This window comes from Diadema setosum, chromosome 5, assembly GCF_964275005.1.
Source record: "Diadema setosum chromosome 5, eeDiaSeto1, whole genome shotgun sequence".
NCBI lineage: Eukaryota > Metazoa > Echinodermata > Echinoidea > Diadematoida > Diadematidae > Diadema > Diadema setosum.
In genome coordinates this window covers 36,621,799-36,643,279 of record NC_092689.1, presented here as the reverse complement: position 1 = coordinate 36,643,279, position 21,481 = coordinate 36,621,799, and the positions used below count along the sequence as shown (strand labels likewise).

The 21,481-nt window shown below is 38.5% G+C and overlaps 1 protein-coding gene across 1 annotated transcript in view; it reads left to right on the top strand.

Annotated features, from left to right (window-relative positions):
* Nucleotides 1-21,481, top strand: part of LOC140228695 (calcium uniporter protein, mitochondrial-like) — a 100,504-nt gene that overhangs the window by 31,833 nt on the left and 47,190 nt on the right. The window contains exons 3-4 of the mRNA XM_072308964.1: nt 15,044-15,217; nt 18,455-18,559. Coding sequence (XP_072165065.1) covers nt 15,044-15,217; nt 18,455-18,559 — 279 coding nt within the window. The remainder of the gene's footprint in view (nt 1-15,043; nt 15,218-18,454; nt 18,560-21,481) is intronic.

Sequence of the window (21,481 nt, the reverse complement as noted above, 5' to 3'; positions counted from 1 at the left end):
CAAGGAACTATAGGGAACTACAGCTGACACATTTTAGAAAGCCTTGAGAGAAAAATAGGGCAAAATTTGGTCAGCAACAGAATAAGTTCTGGCTCCTCAATGTGTACAGGTATGTGTGTGTGAACAGTCAAGCAAAGTATGTTGTATTTATAAAGAAAGCTCTGCACTGCTAGAATTTTGTTTGCAGAACACAAAAGGAGATTCAAAACCAGTTAGTGGCTAGTGTGAAAAGAAAGAAAAGAAAGAGTGTGAAAAGAAAGAAAAGAAAGAATTCTCGAAGAACTTGGATTACAAATAACTGTCACATATGTTCTCATCCCTGTTGTCCTGATACACTTACAGAGTAGATTTGATTTTGATTATGTTACTTCTGCATCTATTTCTCTATATTTCAGTATCCTTTACACGCATCCCATTATTTTTTCGATATACAGTAATTCTGTCGAGGATCGCTGGTTCTGTTTTGCCTTTCTGTCTGTTGTATTGTCTTCCTGTTATGTTAGTCTTGTCTTGTTCTGTCTTGTCTTTTTGTCTCCCTGTATTAGTGTCGTTGTCCCAGTCTCGTTTAATGTTTATTCATGTGTGTATGTGTGTCTGTTTGTTACTCTGTCTTCCTAGTGGGCTTCTAGACTTTTTTAAAGACTTTTTTTCCTGACTTTTTCCCCAGCCTTTTCCCCCCTTTTTGCATCAGTTCATTTTCATATTTGACATTCTGTACCTGAGGGGCCCACATTGTAAAAGCTTTGTCTTTTTAGTGGGTCCCTCCATTTTTCAATGTTTTGCGTATTGTTATATTGTCTTTATCACTTCAGTCAGCTAATTTTCATGACAACATATATCTTACCCCAAGGTTCCACAATTATATTTTTCTCAATTTACCTTGTTTTGATTATGCAACCTCATTCTCTGTTACCTAAGAAAGTGAAATGTTTATGTTCTTTTCGAAAAATGAAATAAAGTTTGAATTGAATTGAATTTGAATTAAATTGAATTAAATGTTACCAGCATATTAAAAGTGAAAATACGATCTCAGTTCGATAGAAATTAAGGAAGTTATGAAGTTGTGATGTTCGCCAAATAGTTCTTTAAAGGTATAGTAATTTTTTGGTTGAGATGGGAATTCAGGTTTCCAACTTTCTTTTGTGAGATAGTAAGAAGCCTCTTGTGAAATATGAACGAGCATATAATTCTAAGAGGATTTCTTTGATGAAAATTGGATTTGAAATGGCTCTCAAAATATAAATGTTATAAAATTTTACTCTTTCTTTTCAGACGTGCTGATGATTCTGAGATGATGGCAAATCACAAAACTTTGGCGTGGTATATAGGATGCCTTGTAGGATTGATTACTGGGCAGATGAAAGTCTAGTAGATAATATACATATATATGTATTTATATTTGGTATACTACAACTTTGCTAATTTGTATTTAAACTTAGAACTATTTCATTATGCATTATGACTGCTAATTTCTGCTGATGGGGGAAAACAAGCCCTTTAAGTGACCTTCACCTCTGCAATTATGTACTCAGCCTGAGTGAACCTGATCTTGTGGTGATGTGGTACTCTCCAAAACAAACACTGATTGACATTACCGCGTGGTCTATCACAGTTATTGCATTTAGCTTTGCTCCAAGGCTCTGGGATGCGGTCCCCGTTATATACCGGCACTCCATTAGATTTGATCAACATCAACTTGCAGGAAAGACTAGTGCTTGTAGTGTCTCCTGACATGAGAAGCATACCCAGCCTATTCTGTGTAATTGACATAGTATCTACACACAAGAAGGAGGAATAGTCTTCACTCTTTAAGCAGGTATAGGTGCAAGATGTACAGGATTACACTTGAGATGTGGGAAGCAGTAACAGTCTGGAATGTAGGCTACCATTGCCTTGGCTTGGATGAGCACGTCAGTCAATTGATTTGAATTGCCAGTTCTCTGCGCAAAATCAAACTGTATCGAATTGCTCTCCATCCCCAATCTCTGCTGTTGGGATTGAGCCAGAAAAAGTCAATAAACACAAACGACATTGCTCAACTATGATTTGTTTGAACGGGAACCCCCTGTAGCATATTATGAAAGAGAAGGCACTCTGTCTTTTGGTAGTGTGTTACCAGCGCATACGGTAAGGGACTGATCTTTTGACATTTAGCGATGAACATTCTTTTTTTTTTTCGACTTGAGTAATAAATGGGTCATGTTCTATTCTTAAGAATTTCACCATATCCCTTGCCAGTATCAAGTGAAACTTTATTAGGAATTTTACAAGAAAGAAAGACAAAACTGTTTTCATTATACATTAGAGAGATACAGAAATAGTAGATTGAATATGATATACCACAACCCTATGAATAAATGTGACTACTACATGACTTATGTATATATGGCTGTATACTTCAGGTAAAAGGTGCAAAACAGGTAAATGTCAAGTTATGATATTAGGCTATAAATGAGGCAATGCCATAAAAAATTGATGAAATTTGGGCTAACATATAAAGTTGTAGTGAGACATTGTGACAGAAAGATATGGTGGGTCAGAGTTCAGGAATCAGAGGCAAAAAGTGTACCACTAAATAGAACCATCACTTAGTATTAGCTGTCAGACCAGTGGAGGAAATCAAATGCAGTCAATCAAGTCGTACAGATGAAGCTGAGGGTTTTGGTATGGTGATTTTACAGGTGGAGGCATGTTATATCTACGCTATGATATTAGATTATTATACAAATATGGACTGCTTCGAGGGGCACGGCTGAAACTATTTGCTCAGAGGTGATTTCTCAACAGCATACATACGAAGTCAAAATCACCGAGGGCAAATAGTTTTTGACTGTGACCTGAAAAGAAGCAGTGGATATTTGCTTTATACACTGCATCTCACAATTTAAAGTATGCTATTAATTCATTGAAATGAAATAGTCATACTACTAGTCAGAGAAATCCATAGTGTAATTTCACATTGCGCAAATGTAGATAAGCACGCAAGATATTTAAAAGATGTATGCAATCTTACGACTGTACACGTATCGTATATGTATATCATGTACAATGACACTACAGTAGATCTGAGATGAAACAGCACGTACAATTGTGTTGTACATGGAGGTAGAGCTATACTGTAAAACACGATATATTCGCGGCATGAAAATTTCATGAATTGGAGCCAACGGCCCTTCCACGCAGCATGAAATTTTCGCAACTTGCCAGTGGCATCCAATGCACATAGTGTAGGCAAGAACTTTCTCGTGCATTTTAATTTCGCGAATGTTGCCGCTCGCAAAATTCGTGAAATTAAAATGCATGCGAACATTCCTCATTTTACAGTATATGCCAGCAACCTGTAATCATTAGTTTTCACTGTGCTGCCCATCAGTCAGCTAGCAGTTTCCATGAATTCACCTTTGACCTTGAATCAGAATGGCGGATTCGTCAAATGAGGTATATTAGAACCATGTCATAACATGGAGTTATCCTTGGGTTTCAGCAAACTTGTAAGTATTCGAATTATATATTCAACTTGTCAGACAGTGGCTTTCCTTGTCAGAGTGGCAGAAGGTATAGCTGGCTCATAAAAAAACAAAAGCTTTATCAGTAATCACTCTATAATTAGATCCTTTACCAGTATGTTTCATAACTAATTGCAAAATATCATTTGGCACTTGCGTGAAATGATTTTCCCTTCTTTTAAGATGATGAAATCCTTAAATATATAGGCCTGCTACTTTTACTTGGTTGCTGCAAGGAGGTTCAAGAGAATGGAGTTACAACCATCTTATTTCCTCTGCTAGATGTTCGATGCCGCCGCTCAAAAATATTTGAAGCATGTGCCAAACAGGATCTGCCACGCAAATAGGAAGACAATTGACTCGTGTCTCACTGCATAATCGCCAGCCACTTTCTAAGGAAGATATGTCTTTGTGATGGTAATTACTTTTCGCTATCCCTTCTTGTAAAAGGTAGGTTGTACAGACATGAGGATGTGCGAATAGAAATTGTGCAAAAAATGTTGAAATAAAGATGAAAATTACTAGACTGGGCATACCCGGGCACTAATCTGATATATATATCAATAAAGAATTATACTTGAGGATTATTCCATGTTAGTTTTAATTTGTTGGAATTAAGTGGAAAAGTGATAAGACCGGCTTTCCAGGATGGTACAGTTTTAAACATTTTCACATGAAACAGCTCTGATTTACACTTTGGCACAAATTTCTGCACGGGATTGACTTTTGTTTTATATGCTTTATCATTAAGTGAAATTTCATTTCATTTAATGAATAAATAAGCAAAATATGGCCAATATTATGCTAACGTTCAAAATGAATCTTGACGGTGGCTTCGAACATCGATCATCAAAGGCACAAATGCACCTGTGAAATTCTTTTGTACATCAGAAGAAATCTGACAACTGTTTGAATAATTACAGCCAATTGGAACTCCAACTCTTAAACCTCATTGGTTGCTGCAAGTCCATGCACATTGCCTTTAATTCTGTGAGGAATGTAAGAGAAAGAAGGGGAAAATTCATCACTCAATTACGCAGCAACACTCTCTCCATTTGTTCAAGATGTCAAAGGAAAGAAAAAAAAAAAGAATGTGAAAGAAGCATGGTGCTTCATTTGTTCTTGAGTACGTAATGTGCTCTTTTCATTATGTTGTGCTGGAATGTTTTGTTGTCGTTGCCAAATCTGATGGAATCCACTCGTAGACATCCTTTCTCCCGGCAAGTCGCGAGAACACCCAGTGACGTTATTGAAAGTGATCAGTGGCAAATGTCTGACCTTTCCAACCAATATACTACATATTTGATGGCAGCTGGGAAGGGTGCTGCCCATTTTGAGTTGACAAGAATGATGTACATGAGAGCTCCAGGGTGTTCAAGGTGGAGATTGAGCGCTCCCCTCCCAACCACCCCCCCCCCCCCATGAGCTTACCTGGCCGCATCTATGCAAATTGTTTTGTGATGTATGGTTAACAGGCGGTATGGCACTCTTTTCACACTAGTCACACCTACACTTCCCTTTGCAGTGATTGCTCTTTCGAAAACTAACAACTGTAATACTGGTTTGGCATATGGCTGCATAGGACCTATTTTTGTTGCCAAGTGACCTTTTTAATTCATGATTGATGTAGAGAGCTGTTTAATTTAAGCGTCCTGTCAAGATTAATGTGCATGTTTATTATGCCCTAGAATCTGGTATTTAAAGCTGTCTCTGATTTCTTCCAGGCAGTTTATCACTGTTCTTATGATTAAAGATGGGATGAAGCGAATAATCAACTCCCCCAATATGCCGTTTTGTTTGTTTGCCTCTTGCATGAAATGTCAATTTTTAGTCTAAAATGTGAATTTTTAGTCTAAAAGGGGTGATAGTTTTCTACTAATTGTCACTTACTCAACCTTTATAGGTATCATATCTAACATTTGTCTGTCCAGTTTCTGTCTTTTTTTGTTTTTGTTGTTGTGTGTTCGAAAGATGGCAGCTGGTATGAGAATTAGATAGGTTATACCTCAACTCAAAAAGTTTTACATTTGCCATCTTTCCAAAACATGAAATTTTGGGAGTTAGAACGTGTAATACAATTTCATATGTTGTTACATTTGTGATGAAGGACCCTCTCTATTATCTTCACTTCCCTTGCTGTTATTACTACACTGAAAGAGTCTTTGACAAAGACTAAACAGTAAGACCCTGTACAGTACTGAATAGCATGCCATGTTCTGCACATACAGTAGAGGCTGTTGCAATAGTTTGGTAAACCAAGCCATGGCAGCATGCTTAGTGGGTTTGCAAATATTTGATATGTGTCCGAATGATAAATGGCAGGCCTTTCTTCATTTGCCTTTTCTTCTTCCTTTTTATTGTTTTTTTTTTTCTTCATAAGACGCACATGTAGCCAACTTTGGGGTAGTAGTTGACGACTTGGGGGCGCGAAGTTATATTTGCAGGCTTGACTATGGTAGGGATGTTGAGAGTGAATAGTCCAAACACTTGACAGGGAAGTTCAATATTCCTCCCCTCTCATTCCCCCAGCTTGATACGCTGGACATATACTTTGGTTGGCGTTTGGTTGATGTGTGCATTGCAGACCTGATTTTCACTATAATGTCAAGACTACTGATAATCTTAAAGTACTGCATATGATGGCTGATGTATTTGTAGCCTTTTATTTAAGAAATGGTCAGACTTGAAAGTCACAGGACATGTTACTGATTTAAAAAGTAAGCAATTGAACAGGCAGACAAATAAGTACTTAATAAGATATTAAGAGTGCTTAGATAGCACATTACACACGTACGCTAATGTCCCTATGTGCTCAGTTGTATCAGATTTCATAGTAAGTACTTGGTTAGGCCATATTTACAATGTACAATCTGTTCATGCAGATGTAGACATATTTTCTGTTCAGAGATTTGCGCTGTGACATCTGTTTAACAGAAATATTGAAGCACAAAAGAATTTTAATGCCTTATGCATATATGATCGTCATGTGACCAAAACATTGCAGCATCGCAGCGATGACCCATAACTTTACTGGCTGCAGGTCAGTTGAGAATTGCAAACTTGTAAACTTGTTTTATGCCAAAGTCAAACCTGGGAAAAGAGGAGCAATAAATGAAATGCCTGGTTGATTGCATTGCATCATATGTGGATGAAGATGCAGGCGTGACAACTGGAAGCAACAATGCTACCAAGATATCCTACAGTGCATGTGTGACAGGATTCTACAATAGGCCCATGCACACACAACGAAAATCGAAATTACAATCGCGATCCAAATTTCGATTTTTTTTTTTCGACCGTTCATACACAAGGAAAAATCGCACTTCGCAGCAAGGAAAGGACGATCAGTGGCCAAATTGCGCATGCGCGAAACTTGCATGACCGAAGACTGACCCCGCGGTCCCAATAATGTTGACGTTCACGCGCTACGAACGATGGGATTAAAAATACCGATTTCCGAATCTCGATCGCGCTCACACACACGACGCTTGGCAAAATAATTGCGCTTATTCTGAAAAATCGCACTAATACTGCGAGTTGGATCGCGATTAGGATCGCAAAAATTAGTGAAATTTTTCTGTCCACACAGGAAAAAATGTCGAAATTTTGATCGTGATAAGAAAATCGATTTTTAAATCGCACTTTTTCCCTTGTGTGTGAACGGGCCTAATAATGCTTTGCACATTGGCGGTGTCCCGAATTATCATGCAAGCAAGCATGGGACTAGACTGCTCTTGGGAGCATAAGGTAGCATGTGTATGGGTACTACTTCTACTGCTAGCAGGGGACTTGAACTAGAGACCTGAGTATCAGAGATTGGTTTGAATCGACTTGCTTGCTAATATGTATTCAAATTTATGCATGCATTTAGTGCAAAGTTTTTTTGCTGCATTTTTTTTCTTTTTTACCTTTCATTGTTAGTATTTCATATAAGTTACATGTTGTGATACTTATCAATGACCCCTTTAATTGGCCACATATTGTAGTTCATATTAAAGTTCTTTTTTCTCTTCAATCATATATTTTGTCAGGGTTTTTTTTTTCTGAATTTTTCTCCTCTTATTTAGTGAATTCTATGGGTTTCATCTTATCTTCCTCCAACATAGGATATGAGGAAAAGTGATATTCTGAAGTGTCAATTTAATGTAAACAGGATGATAATTCCAGAAGCACAATCACCCCTAGGTTGATTAGTAGACTGATGTAACAACTACTTCACAGATAGGTTACGTAGGTACTCTAGAGTATTACAATTTTTTTTTCTGGGAAAAAATGTGACAATGCTACTTTCTTGACAAAAGAATGTTGTGTGCACAAAGGGTTATCATACGGGCAGGTGCAGAGTGGGTAGGACTGACGTCATAAGGCACGGTCGGTGTTCTAGGTGTCATTGAAAGTCAAGAGCGACACCAGGCATTTGATTAGCAAATGAAGCCCATCTCCCCAAGCCCAGTTCCATGAGATATTATACTGTATTCATTATACACTTTAAAGGGAATGAGGTGAGTGGGTTCTTGTTTGGTTGGTCGTGTGTGTGGTGTTGACGCTTCGATGGGGAAAATTTCCTGAAGTGAAGAAGACATTATGCTGCACCCGTGAATGAATGAATGAATGAATGAATGAATGAATGAATGATTAAATGGTGATGTGTTCAGTCGATGTGTTCCCTCAATTCCAGTGAGAAATGCCAATTACATATCGTCGCCAGAGAAACCTGAATTCTGAGAGTATTTCTTCGTAATAAAAAAAGGCAGTCGTGAATGAAATGAAGTAGGAAAGTTCATAGTCTCCTCTCCCCAACCACTCACATGTTCCATTAGCATATATTATGGGGAGTGCAAATGTCATGATATCGGTGGAAAATAGTCAATTATTCAACTCTTCTGTTCTATCTAAAACAAAAAGAATGAAAGAAAACATGGGCTGGTGGAGACCTGTGTGAATGCAAACGTGGAGCGATGGATTGAGTTAGCTCCAGAGTGAGTTCTCAATGAATGCTGCGTCATTACTGTATTCATGATGGCATCATATATCAACCCATAGATCTACATATATGGGCATTTGATTCATGGCATGCATTATGCATGTTTATTCTGGAACATCCTCCCCACCCCTCCCCACCCCCTTAGCAGGAGTATGCATTGTCTCGAATGATTCCTCTCCCGTCGCCTGCATGCTGAAAGCAAAACATGGCCATGTAACTGAGTACGCTCCATCATGGAAATTGTCATTTGGATTGACAGCATAATTTTTGGAAACTGCAGAGCTCAAATGATTCAGGATGCAGATGAGTCTTTTTGAACTGAAGGTTCTATTTAAAGAGAAAGTTCTTGTCTACACTATATTGCGTTGAATGCCTGTGGCAATTCTCGAAAACTTCAATTTTGATTTTGCAAATTTTTCGAGAGCCAAGATTCCAAAAACTAAAATGCACGCAAAAGTTCTTGTCTAGACTGTATGCATTGAATGCCAGTGGCAATTCACAAAAATTTCATGCAGCAAAAATTTCATGCAGCGAACATTTCATGCTTTCCAGTAATATACCAGTCCCCACATGCTTTAATCCATGTATTGTTACGACTTTCAATTGTACACAGTCATGAAGTATTTGGTATTTTGGTTGAATATTGCTAAAAAAGTACTCAATATGGTTGAGATTACATTGGATTCCTTACATTTGAACTAGCTAGTGTTTCTTGAGATATATGTAAGGAAATCTACCAGGCATGTTATCATAGCAGGTTTGATTAGAGTGTCTTAATTGTATGACTAGGATATATATATTTTTTTTTCTTTGTCTGGAGCCTCTTTTACAGGTCTAACCTGCTGCTCCGTTCTGGATTGAACTATCCTTCACAGTATATTAAACACGCCAAAAAGAGGACCTGTGCACATCAATAGTCGCATGTGTGCTCTGCTAAACTGGCCAGCAGACATCAATCTCTCTTTCACAGCGCCATTAGCATTGCCAATAAGCGTTAACATTAGTGGATAATTCATTGATTAGCCTGGCTTCGAGTACCCAACTGGGAGTACACTTCATCTCTCTCAGGTTAATGCGCCAGTGATGACTTTCCCAGTGCTGCTCCCGAAGATTGCTTGTGCACGGCCGGATATTTGGAAGAAAGGTTTCAAATGTGTTTCACTGTAGAGGCTGATCTTCCTGGCAGGCAATTACATTTGTATTTTGAAGTGAGAAGCTGATATACATATAAATGCTCAATGTCTTTGAAAGGTACATCTCTGGCTCCAGCTGTCCTCAAAATAGGCTAGTTGAGAATAATGGATACATGTACCACTTGTCTGCATGTTTTACATTGCAATTTTTTGCTGAAGTGTTTTTTTTTTTTTTTTTTTTGCTTTTTTTTTTGTAAAGAGATGTTCCTCTGCATATTCATGTTGCTTCAGCCAATATTGAATGAAAAAAACAAAAGGCCTCCATCCATTTCAAGCTTAATCGCTTATGATGGTGGTCTCCTGCATTCATTTATCTCTGTTGTTTACTAAAAAAATACTGTATATCTTATTTCATGTTTCTGTGTATCTACATTGCTCAATGCAATCACCTATGTGTATCTATTTACTGTTATCGATTTATTTCACTGCACTTGTTATTCTTTGTTCTTTGTACTTTTTGAAGTTTGTATTCAAATTGCATCTGAATGAATGCAGAAATAAAAACAAACAAACCCAAATATTTGAAAGAGTACATACTCAGATTAGTCATGAAGTTTTTAGAGTTTTGAGGCAATGACATCATCACCTAATTTCAATTGCAATTTTGATTGTGCAGATATGAATTTATGTATTTACACAAGTATACACTGTTCATGAAAACCTATTAAACTTTAAAATGACAAAAAGTTTCTGTTCATTTTTGCTACATTAAAAAAAAAAAAACTTTCCTTTCTGTCCATTCGACTCAGTGTGTAATGTTTGTACAGTCAACTTGGACTGTGCGATTCCCTTTAAAAGTTAGACATTACTGTACTTGTGCGTGCTGGAGTGTTGGATATGACAAAGAATGCTGGGAGCAATTAGTTGTAAATGCTGTCTTGTGTTTTGTGTTTAAAAAGAATTAAGACACTTCATTTTTTTTTCTTTTTATGTCATTGTCCTTTTCTGCTGAAAATTGATGGAGAAGGTATGAAAAATTTGCTTACAACAGCGTGAAAAATTACTCCATCTTTTAAATCTGTCACGTCATTGACACGAAAGTATTGAAATATTTCCATTTGAAGAAATTTGACGGAGACTAGAGGATACCTCAATTGCTCAGTGATTAAGCAAACTTCTACATCTCAGTCTTTGCTGGAAATTATGTTGTCAGATGTGCATTTGATGTGTCGTATCATCCAGAAATCAAGAAAGGGCTTTGAAGAAAGGGCCTCTATTAAACATTGGATGCAAAGAGAAGATCTTGATCAGTTTAAGCGCAAATGTTCTATCCTGCCCCAGATGGACATTTCATGGCAATGTACCAAATTAATCTTGATGTAAGAGTAGCTTGACCTAGCGCTTAATTTTGTGAGAAGGGCAAAAAGAACCTGTGGAAGGGATTCACATTGCTCATGCAGCAGGAGTGAGTCTGCAGCGGTGTAGCATCCCAATCACTTCCCCCTCTCGGTGTCTGTGGCTGCTGGAGCTCAAACGAGGGATATCGCCAGGGTGATAAATGTCAGGCTGATTAGGAGGCTATTAGAGTGGAGCAGCGACGATGGAGGCAAGTTCACAAGACCCGGGCTGGCTGGAATCCAAATTATCGTGAGATGCTCTTTGGAACTTCATTATCTCTCGCCGAGACTTCTTCCCCCCTGTTTGCCTTTGTCTTTGTGGTAATTACTATGTACACTGCAGTTCTTCTCCCGCATGCCAAGATGGGAGTTTGCGTTGGAACGGGGAAAGCCAAACAAGGTCTCCAATTTATCAACATTTGTGGGATGTTTTAATGAGGATGTTCCAGAGGACCTTGAAAGAGGATGAATATATTGTTTCTGTATCATCATTGATGTACTACATAATGATGACAAGAAAAATAGGGGGAGAAAGTAGAGGATGTGATCCACTCTCTTTAACCTCAAGTTAAAGAGCCCAGCCCCTGTTAGTGAGGATGATTTATTCCAAGGAGACAGTTGTAATCCAGGTCTTTACTCATTGATATCATCAGTTGGAAAGAGCACTGAGGTAAAGTAATGGTAATGTTGCCTAAGGCTCTATAACCATTAAAGGGAGATTCAGGTTTCCATTAATGCTTCATGCATACATGTTATGAACAAGTTGTCAGGGCAAATCCTCAAATTTCCCATGTGGTGCAGCTGTAAAGTGTAGGTGAATCTGACAATACTGAGGTACAAGCAGTAGACAAGCGGCACTAACAGGTAAGAGGTGATAATGCCATGACGTCATTACGAAAACGGCAAATTAAAAAGAACATTATTGCATGTACGCATGTGTGAAGGAAATTAGATGAGTTATGAAGGGCTAGGATATCGCTTGCCAGTCAATTAGTCTCGGAAGACAGGGTGGTATAATCACCTCAGACTACATATTTTGTAGAGCTCTTGGCAAATTCCTTACATTAGTTTGAATGAAACCGGTGTCTACCCTGTTGTGATGGAGCATTTCTAGTCATGCCCCTCTCTACCATCTTTCAGCCTTTTCTTTTTCATTCTACTCTCTCTCCCTGGCATTTCTTGTCTCTGCATTTCTTCCCAGGTGTCTGGAATTTGTGGAAGCAAGGTAGCATTAAATACTGTATAAAACCAGAAACATTCATGGCATGACACTTTTACAGATTGACTCCTGGCATTCAGTGCATTGTGTAGACAAAAAAATTTTGCATGCATTTTACTTTTGTAAATCTTGGCTCCTTGCAAAATTTGTGAAAGTTTCGCGCAAGCAAAATTTTCTGGTTTTACAGTATCTTTCAGGAGTGGCTTTTTATACTGACATTTGTTTCTACATTGATCGTGTATAATCAAAACAGAAATTTAATCTTTAAGATGCCTCACAAACTGACCAAACCTTGGGGAATTGACCTATAACCTTTATGTTTCAGGATGATAGAATGTCGAAGAGGATACATTGTTCCTCTCTGTGGTTTCATCATTAATCATTTTCAATACAGAAGGCTTTGCTTTCCATGAAATGTTCTTTTTGTAAAGTCGGATCTTTCAGTCATTCTTTCTCCATGTGCGTCATTGTAGAGTTTCTGTTTGACAATGGAGGACGTATGAAATTCATATGTTTAAATAGGGTGCATTGAAAATGTGTGATCCAATCCATAATGCGGGAATGTCTGACTTGCGGCTATGTCGAGAGTAGAGCGACGGTATCGTGGATCGTGTGAAACGTGATTCTCGACATCGCTCGGCATTGCATATGGTCCTCTTCACGGTGCTTCTGCATCGAGTTTTTGATACCCTTGAGGATAAATCCTTTCCAAAGGTGTCATGGCAAATGAGAGAGAGAGAGAAAAAAAGAAAAGAATAGAGAGCTTGTGGTTTTGGTGGGTATACCCTTCTCTCTCCTGGGAACCCTGCCCAGAGCTTGCTGACGTTTTTGTGGCAGTCAATATGCATCTTCAGCTAAAGGTCTCGTAACTTTAAGCACATTTCTCCCCGAGGTTAAGGCAGAGAACATTCTATGCATGAGATGAAAAATGCAAAGTGTCCCTCATTTGATTCCACAGAGGAGGTCTCCTGCATTTTTCCACCACAGACCTGAATGTTTTTACATTTTTAAAAGAAATGACATCATTAAAATGAAAATGTATTGATACGTATAACAATTTCTTATAAATACTGATGTAGGTTTACCTTAATATTTTTTTCTAAACCCTGTATCAAGGTGACTTTGTAATGAAAAATGTATTTTGAAAAAAAATAAACAACAAATTAATCGCCTATGACTGGGATTCATAGCTGTAGTCGGTGTGTCTTTTCAGTCCTTATCCTTTTTTCTATTTCTGCTTAAATTTCTCTCTCACCTGCTGTAGTGCAAGCAAGCAAATTTCAGATGTGACACATGCAAATTGAAAGTTGTATGATACCCAAAACGCATTTGCAATCGGCTTTCGGATCACGTTTCTTGAGTTGTTGCGTTTATCAACTCTGTCATGAGACAAGTGGGAGGCCTTATCACTGTGCAGCTCCACTGCATAGCTTGACCCGAGGAATAGAGATATGAAGTTGGCTATCATTGGTGTGGGCAGGTCCCAGCTACAATAAATGCATAAAATGACTTTGCTTTTATCATCTCAACAGAAACGTGTTTCTGGCTCAAATGTGTTTGTGATGGCACGTTGTGCAGCATTCCAGAAATGCATTTCTAACCCCATAATCAAAACAGCTTTTCATTCAACTGCCTCAAACTCCCTGAAAGTTGTTTTACCTTAATTCTGCACCAGAGGTGAGTTGATAAACAAACCGTGTATTGTCTGACAATGTGTAGACATTTAATTTATTGCTCCACTACTACTGCAACTGCCACTTGGCAAATGCATGTGTGTGAAATACGAGTATGCAATGCCCAGCCTCAGAATCATCTCATCAGTCCAATGCCAGTGTTTTTGCACATCTCTTTATTGATGAGCACGGCTCTACAAATCATCAAGAAAAGATTCCTAGTAATGAACTATACTGATAAGTATTCTTTGGGGATAATTATCATCAATATAGGAATGGCTTGAGTAATCAGAGTTGAAGCAGATGTACAACCGTAGGTATGTGGTGGTTGTGCAACATGGGAAGCATTCCCCTCAAATATGAAAGAAAACAGCGGGATGATTGAATCACCTGGACGGGTGTGGAGATCTGTTTGAGTTGTTGTCACGTGCATGAAAATCACAGTACACAGCATGGCAGCTTTATTATCTAAGGATGACATGCTACTGTTGGTTGTATCCCCATGGTATAGTGGTGTAGGTGCTGAAGCATTGTTTTTGTATCAAGGTGGTATCTTGAGGCAGCTCTTGGTTTTGTTTTGTTGTTTTTTTTTTTTTTGTTTCATACATACATCTTGAGGCTTGCTATTAGACAGTGAACTCTGAACCAATGTTGAAATTAGGAATATTTTTGGTTATTTAGATTATTTTGTGTTGATGAAAAACATGAGAAGTGTATCACAGAAAGATAAATTATGTTTTTATCAGCTTGTTTAATTTGCTTCCGATGGCAGCTATATCTTCGAACATTGTAATGGTTATGGATATTCATAGGTTTTGCATTCTGTAGAGGGTTAAAAAAGCAAACATACAAACAGCCAGTTACGAGTTACTGAGTAACATTTGGTATAACTGGTGTTGGTCTCATTTCATTTGTGTTTTACCATTACCAGAGCAAATGGGCTGTTGATGGCCCTCTCGCTGGTAGCTTGACTCTGTCCTGCATTTATAACGTCCTTCTGCTCTCTACAACATCTTGCGCGAACTACTGTTGATACTCATAATAGCTTTGCTTTGCGAGTAGGGTTACCTAGTCATGTCTGAGAAACGTTTTGTCATTCTGTATGCATCCCATCCCTGTACCATTCTCCAGATGGCGTCGTGTGTGACTACCGCAACGGACTCCCAACGCTGCTGGTACCCCTCCCTTCCAGGCGGGAGCGCTGCCAGTTCACCCTGAAGCCTGTGACGGAGACTGTGGGGGACTTCCTCAGGCATCTGAAGAATGAGGACGGGGGAATCGAGACGGTGGCAATATACAATGAAGGTATGTGTACGTGGGTAGTTATGGTGGTGTTTAGAGGGGGGTGGAGATGCAGTGGTATTGAAATGTTCTTTGGTGTAGCTGGGTGTAGAGAAGAGGGTGGGGGTAGAAATGTGCACTAGCAGTGTTTGTGTTTGGGAGGTGTTAAGGTGGGCATAGGGTGTCAGAAAGTTAGGGTGTCAAGTGGGTAGTGGTGGTGGTGTGTGGAGAAGGGTGGAGATGGGTGTTGAAGTGTCCTTTGGTGTAGGGAAAAGGCTTGGGGTAGAAATGTGCACTAAAGGTGTTTGTGTTTCGGAGGTGTTAGGGTGGGGATAGTGTGTCAGAAAGTTAGGGTGTCCAGGAAAGTGTAGAATGAAGATGTGCAAGGATAGTAGGCTCATATGGGAGATGGTAGAGAAGTGGGGAGGGTGTGGCATGTTCAGTTCTGTCACAGAGAAGGGGCTGGTGGGGTAAGAATCATATGGAATCACTTGGCTGCTTGTGGTTTAGATACTTTTAGGAAAGGAATAGTGTAAAGAAGATGAAGTGTAACAAGTGAAGAGAGATGCAGGATGTCAAAGAGGAGGAGATATTTCAGAGAAATTGATATTTCTGATATTAGTAGTCTATGCCTGAGCTAGCAACATTTCTGTGCCATCAATGCTGTTTGTTGTCCCTTTGTCCAGATATTTGGAGAATTCCAGAAGTCCATGTTTTCTGTGTAAAGGAGAAATTATCCTAAAGGAGAATAGTTTGTCTGGCAATGCAGCATGACAACAGCAACAGATAAAGTGAAAATATCCATGAAATCAGAAAATATTGAAGTCAGGTTATGACCACTCATATTTGGTATTAAGTCATTTGAGGGTCACATGCAATGGCCATCTTGAAAAAGTGGCAGCAAGCTACGTGTTTGTAATATCGCCTCTTTACAATGGGTGTACACCCCTTCTATTCTTGCAGTAATCTTGTTACAATGGTTGCATTTTCTCAAAGACCTTTCCCCTGTTTGCTTCTCTGCTTAGCATAGCAAAGATATTTCGATATTAAAGACTCTTCACGGTTGAGGAAGTGAATTAAATCCCTCATACACATTTCCTTCTTAGGTATTCCTGATTGTACAAAACAAGTAAAAGCTTCTGCAAGGAGCGGCCTTCCAATCAAGTGCCAAATTTGGCCAGTCCAGGGTCCTGGTTCGCAGAAAACTGTGTTATGTGTATCAAAAGTTTCAGACACTTAAAAGAGTTTTGGTAGATATACATGTGATGTACAATTCTTTAAGGATGTGCATTCATCATTCAAATTATGCCCAATTCAGTGTTCCGATAAAAGAGTATCCATGTATAAAAAATAACAATATATTTTATTGCCATTCACAAATACTAACATTCAAGCTGTTGTCAATTTTTTCCCCATTATTTCAGTCCAATTTTAACTTTTGAAAACCCCCACTTCTGTGTTGCATTGAATTTAAATTGTCATAGCCTCAATCTTTTCATTTGAGATGAATTCTCTCTGTGGACATACAGCATTGTACAGTGTGATTCTTGCAAGCAATAATGCAGTATTTTGAAATGCTTTTATGTGGATTAATTGTAGCAGCTGATAGTAATTTTTAGGCATACATTTGTGATCCTTACCTACCTTCTATCAAAACTTCCCTTTGTTTAATATCATAAGATCAGTATAAAAGTGTAGGTTGCATAATTCTTGCAACAAGGGACATACATGTAAGCATGGAGCTACTATCTTAGTAGCTCCATGATTTAAGTATACTAGGGTTTCTGCTGCAGAGTTTCATTATATTTAATGTATGCACAAGGTTGTCCTGTGTAGTGGTAGTCTGGATGTTTCTTTTAGCAAAACCATGAATGGAAAGATGTTGACCATCTACTTTGAATCAAGTCATGATTTATGACAATGTCAAGCACATATATTTACATGATGCACTAATACAGGTAAACAAGAAGTTACAAATTCTCACATTGAGCTGTTACCTGTGGACATATATGTGCAAGCACCACACAGGAAATCAAGCTGTATATTTCTTGTAATTAACTGCTTGTGTCGTTGTTGCCCTTGCACTGTCAGCATGGAGACATACTGTAGTGCCATCAGTGGGCCGCCATCGAGATAGACTTGGATTGGTGATCAGTTTGCACTGCCCGGGCAGGGGTGATTGAGGGGGCTGTTCGTGGGCCGGTCCGTGCATAGCCTTTGCAGCTGTCTATGAGGCGGCTGTGTGGTGTCAAAGGGATTTACACCCTGGCATCTGACTGACGCTGATCAAATTTGAACGCAGCTGTAAAATCTGACACAGGGGGATATGTTTCACATGCTGATACAAAGGGGCAATTAACATTTGCAATATAACATTTTTCTTTTTCTTTTCTTTCTGGCTCATGGTAAGCTTTCTAAAACTTCATGTGTATGGAAAAGGGGTTGCCATTAGGCATATTGAGAGAGGGAGCGAATTGGAGAGGGATGGAGGATCTAAGTTAAAGTACCAGGGCCCTGATTCATAGAGCTGTTTGTAAAGTTACGGATGACTTTAATATGAACGACTGGTGATCAGTTCTGATGTGCTATACTTATCAGAATTTCAATAATTCATCACAAGAACTGATCACCAGTCATACTTAAGTCGTTTGTAACTTTACGAACAGTTTTACGAAACACCCCCCTAGTATGTACAGAGGGAGTTTTTCCATTTTATGGTCATAAAGTTGTGAAATAATAAAATGAAAACAATGAAAGCTGCCTTGGCTACAGAACAGCACACTGCATGCAGAACCTGTGCAGAAAAAAAAAAAAGAAGAGAATTCATTAGAATGGTATGGCAGTTTTTGCTTTTACTTTGTGAAATTTATAGTAGGACTTGTTTACTTGTTAACTAGTACAAAAAGGGAAAAACCTTGCAGTTCTATGAAATTGTATCAAAGGCATTGAAATTTTTGTGTACTTCAAGTAAAAGGGAATGAATTTTTCATGCAACTTCTTATGCGTTGACTACTGGTATATTCGATTCTGAAAAGTTGACTAGAAAAAGGAAGAAAGAAAAAGAGTTATACATGAATTCATGGGAGAAAATCAGGATTTTTTTCTCTTTTTTTTTTTGCTTTGAGCAATTTCACCTCGTGTGACTATGACTTTTAACTGTATTATGTGTTGTTTCCTTTCACTGGTATGTCAAAAACAAGCTGTCATTTGTTATCAATACCTCAAACATTCTGTATTCTTCTTTATATGTCTTGCCCACAGATAATGTGAAGGTGGCCAGGTCAACGAGTATAGATGTTCTAATGAGGAATCCCTTCTCCCTCAGGATAAATGAAGATACCTTCTTTGTGGAACCACCAGAACTTGGTAAGTATTTCCCCTCTAGGAGTGCTTGTTCAAATATTTGGAGATCTTGGTGCTTGCCCTGCGTGTCCAGTTCTGTTGGATAGTTGGATAATTCTAGGTATCGCCAGTACCTGGGTGCCACGCAGCGAGCATCGCTTTAGATGCATCATGGGATAGCATATTGAAGCTTTGCAGTCGAGAACCATGACTCTAGTGACTGCAAATCAGTAAAATCTAATTCTAACCATTGGCTGCTGTAAATAGGACTTACATGAGCAACTCCAGGTAACTACGGGTGAGACATGTGCTGGGTCCTGTCACGTGCGGCTCATCTGTTGGGACCTCCGTGTAGCAAAAATTGTTCTCGCAAGTCGCATGCAAGGCTTGCCCGGAAAGGTGTGACAGGGTCTTCTGTATCATTATTTCATATTTCAGGTAATATTTAGATATTTAGATATGTTCATATGTATGCATACCAAGTATGTCTGCATGCATGCATGTATATCATGAAAGCATTGCTATTAAGACAACTGAATGACATGTATAGAACACATCAGAGTGTGTTTACCAAAGTAATGAAACATGGAGTCTGGCAGCTCACTAATAGGTGATATTTATATAGTATATGCTGCATATGTGTATGTTCATATGTATGCATGATGAAAGTATTATCAAGGCGTGCATCTTGCCATGTTTGAGAAGGAGGAAGAAAAACCAACCATGACGAAACAGTTTTCACATCATGGTTTGTGATTATCGCGTGCCTGCAGAGCTGCAAGATAATCAGCGCTAGTCAGGAGTATGGTGCGATGCACTATAAATTGGGCTTCTGTCTGATGTTGTTCGCTGTCATAAATATTGTCATCATGCATGGCCAATCAAGTAATTTACAACTCAATTTCTTCTTTGTGCCAAACATGTCTTCCATCAAAACATGCTATTTCTTTGTTTGGTTTGGTTTAGCAGGTAAGGCTCATTTCAAATGTAGGGTAACCAGAAGTAATGAAGAATTATACATTTGGATGTGGTGAAGCTGAATTTCCTTTTTTTTCCCCCATACAATGTGCTATAAAAATTGAAGAAGTTTCCCTTGACATTGCCCACTTTACTTTTGCCTGCTTTACAATAGCTGTGCTTCTCCTATGTAGTCACATATCTTTAGTGTATCGCACTTGAGCTTGGTTAGAAATCTCAAATACAATTTTAGTCCTCTGGAGTCTTAATTTGAGTGAGGGGTTAGTTTAAGTGCTGCACTTGTAATAAATTGCTCAAGGTTACCTCTTTTTGTGTCCTCGGTGTGGTAAAATGAGACGCACGTTTTCCAAAAAGTCCATAAAGCATTTTTATCTGAGAAACTAGAAAAATGAAGACAAATGGAAGGTAAATACTGTAAAAGTGGATATCATAGCTCAACTAATTTTTCTTGCTTGGCTGTGTAAGATGAGATTTGCTTGTTTTTAATTCTGCGGAATCAAGACATCAACTACTGAAACATACTGGCAAACAAACATATTCAAGTGCTTTTTTTTTTCCGCACTAGTTTGTGGTTGTGCGAACGTTTCAACACTGCGGAAATTTCCACTTTCACAGTACTTGGTTTGTTCTTGGCAAAGGTTTTTGATTAATGTTTGCATTTTGATAAGCTTGATTTGTATGAAGTCCTCAAAACTCAATGGTGCTTTAACTTGCAATAGCATCAAAAGTCACTGCAAGTGATGTCTCCCTTTAATCAGTTTGATTGTAAAACCAAATGCCATGGCACAACACTATGGTACAATGTTTTGCTGTCACCCAAATGCTGGATCACTTTATCAAAGAGTGCACTCTTATATTTGTTTTGAGAAACCTCCCCTTTGAATGTGAGAAGTCATCCTCACAGCCATCCGTTTCTGGCTATTTTTGACAGGAACACTTAAGTACAAGTTCCTCAAAATTGTTTGGCCGGAGATATTTTGAGATATTTTTAGTTTTTATTAAATCTGCTTTGAGAAAATGCAAAGAAAGGAGACCAATGGTATGTTGAAGTTCAAGTTTTTATGAACAAAATAATTCATGTTCAGTGTGTCACTTGTTGCCATGTTGAAGCTGACCGGTGTCTGATTTGGGAAAGTTGTCCACTTTTTAAGAATGATGCTCACTTGTGAAACGGTGCAAGATAAAAGTCATGGTAAAATTTACCAGCAAACCTAGATTGAAAAAACAAACAAACAAACAGACAAATGAAGCATAGATTCCCATAATAAGCGATATATCCCATTTGATTCTACTGCATTTTTATGGCCAGTGCAGTGGACTCCCGTTATAAGGAAGTCCTTGGGACCGGCACTTTTCTTTTTTTATATCGAAATTTTCATTATAACCGAAGAAATAAACAATAAAAAACATCTATAGAGCAGATGATGCTGCAGCTTGAATTTTTATTTTGTTGTAACTGGAATTTTGATATTTGTGACCGTGCATCACAAAACGAACAAAAAGTTGCACGCACTAATTTTGTGTGAGAACTGAAAATAGGTGAAATAGGTCAACCTAGCCGATCTTGACTTTTTCATATTTTCTGAAAGAGCGAGTCTTCTTCTACATCATACTAAAGTTTAAAATCATAAAACGAAAAGGAAATTGGGTTATTAGCAGTTTTTCTGGAACACTTTTTGTCTCGCCCACCGGAGGTGAAGGCGAGACTAAGGGATCCAAATGGTGTCCGTCCGTCGTCCGTCCGTCGTCCGTCACAAATGTTAACCCTATCTCTGTCACATAGACGAAGCCAGAATGTTCAGACATTTTGCAGTGCGGAGACATGGGATTGTTGTTGGCCAGTTCTGATTGTTATTATTGACATTAATGTGTCATGTTATACATCATTTGAAAACTTATGGTCTATACTTTCATATCTCATAATAATCTGAGTGAGGGCGTCCTCAAATTTTAAGTAGGATGCCCTCT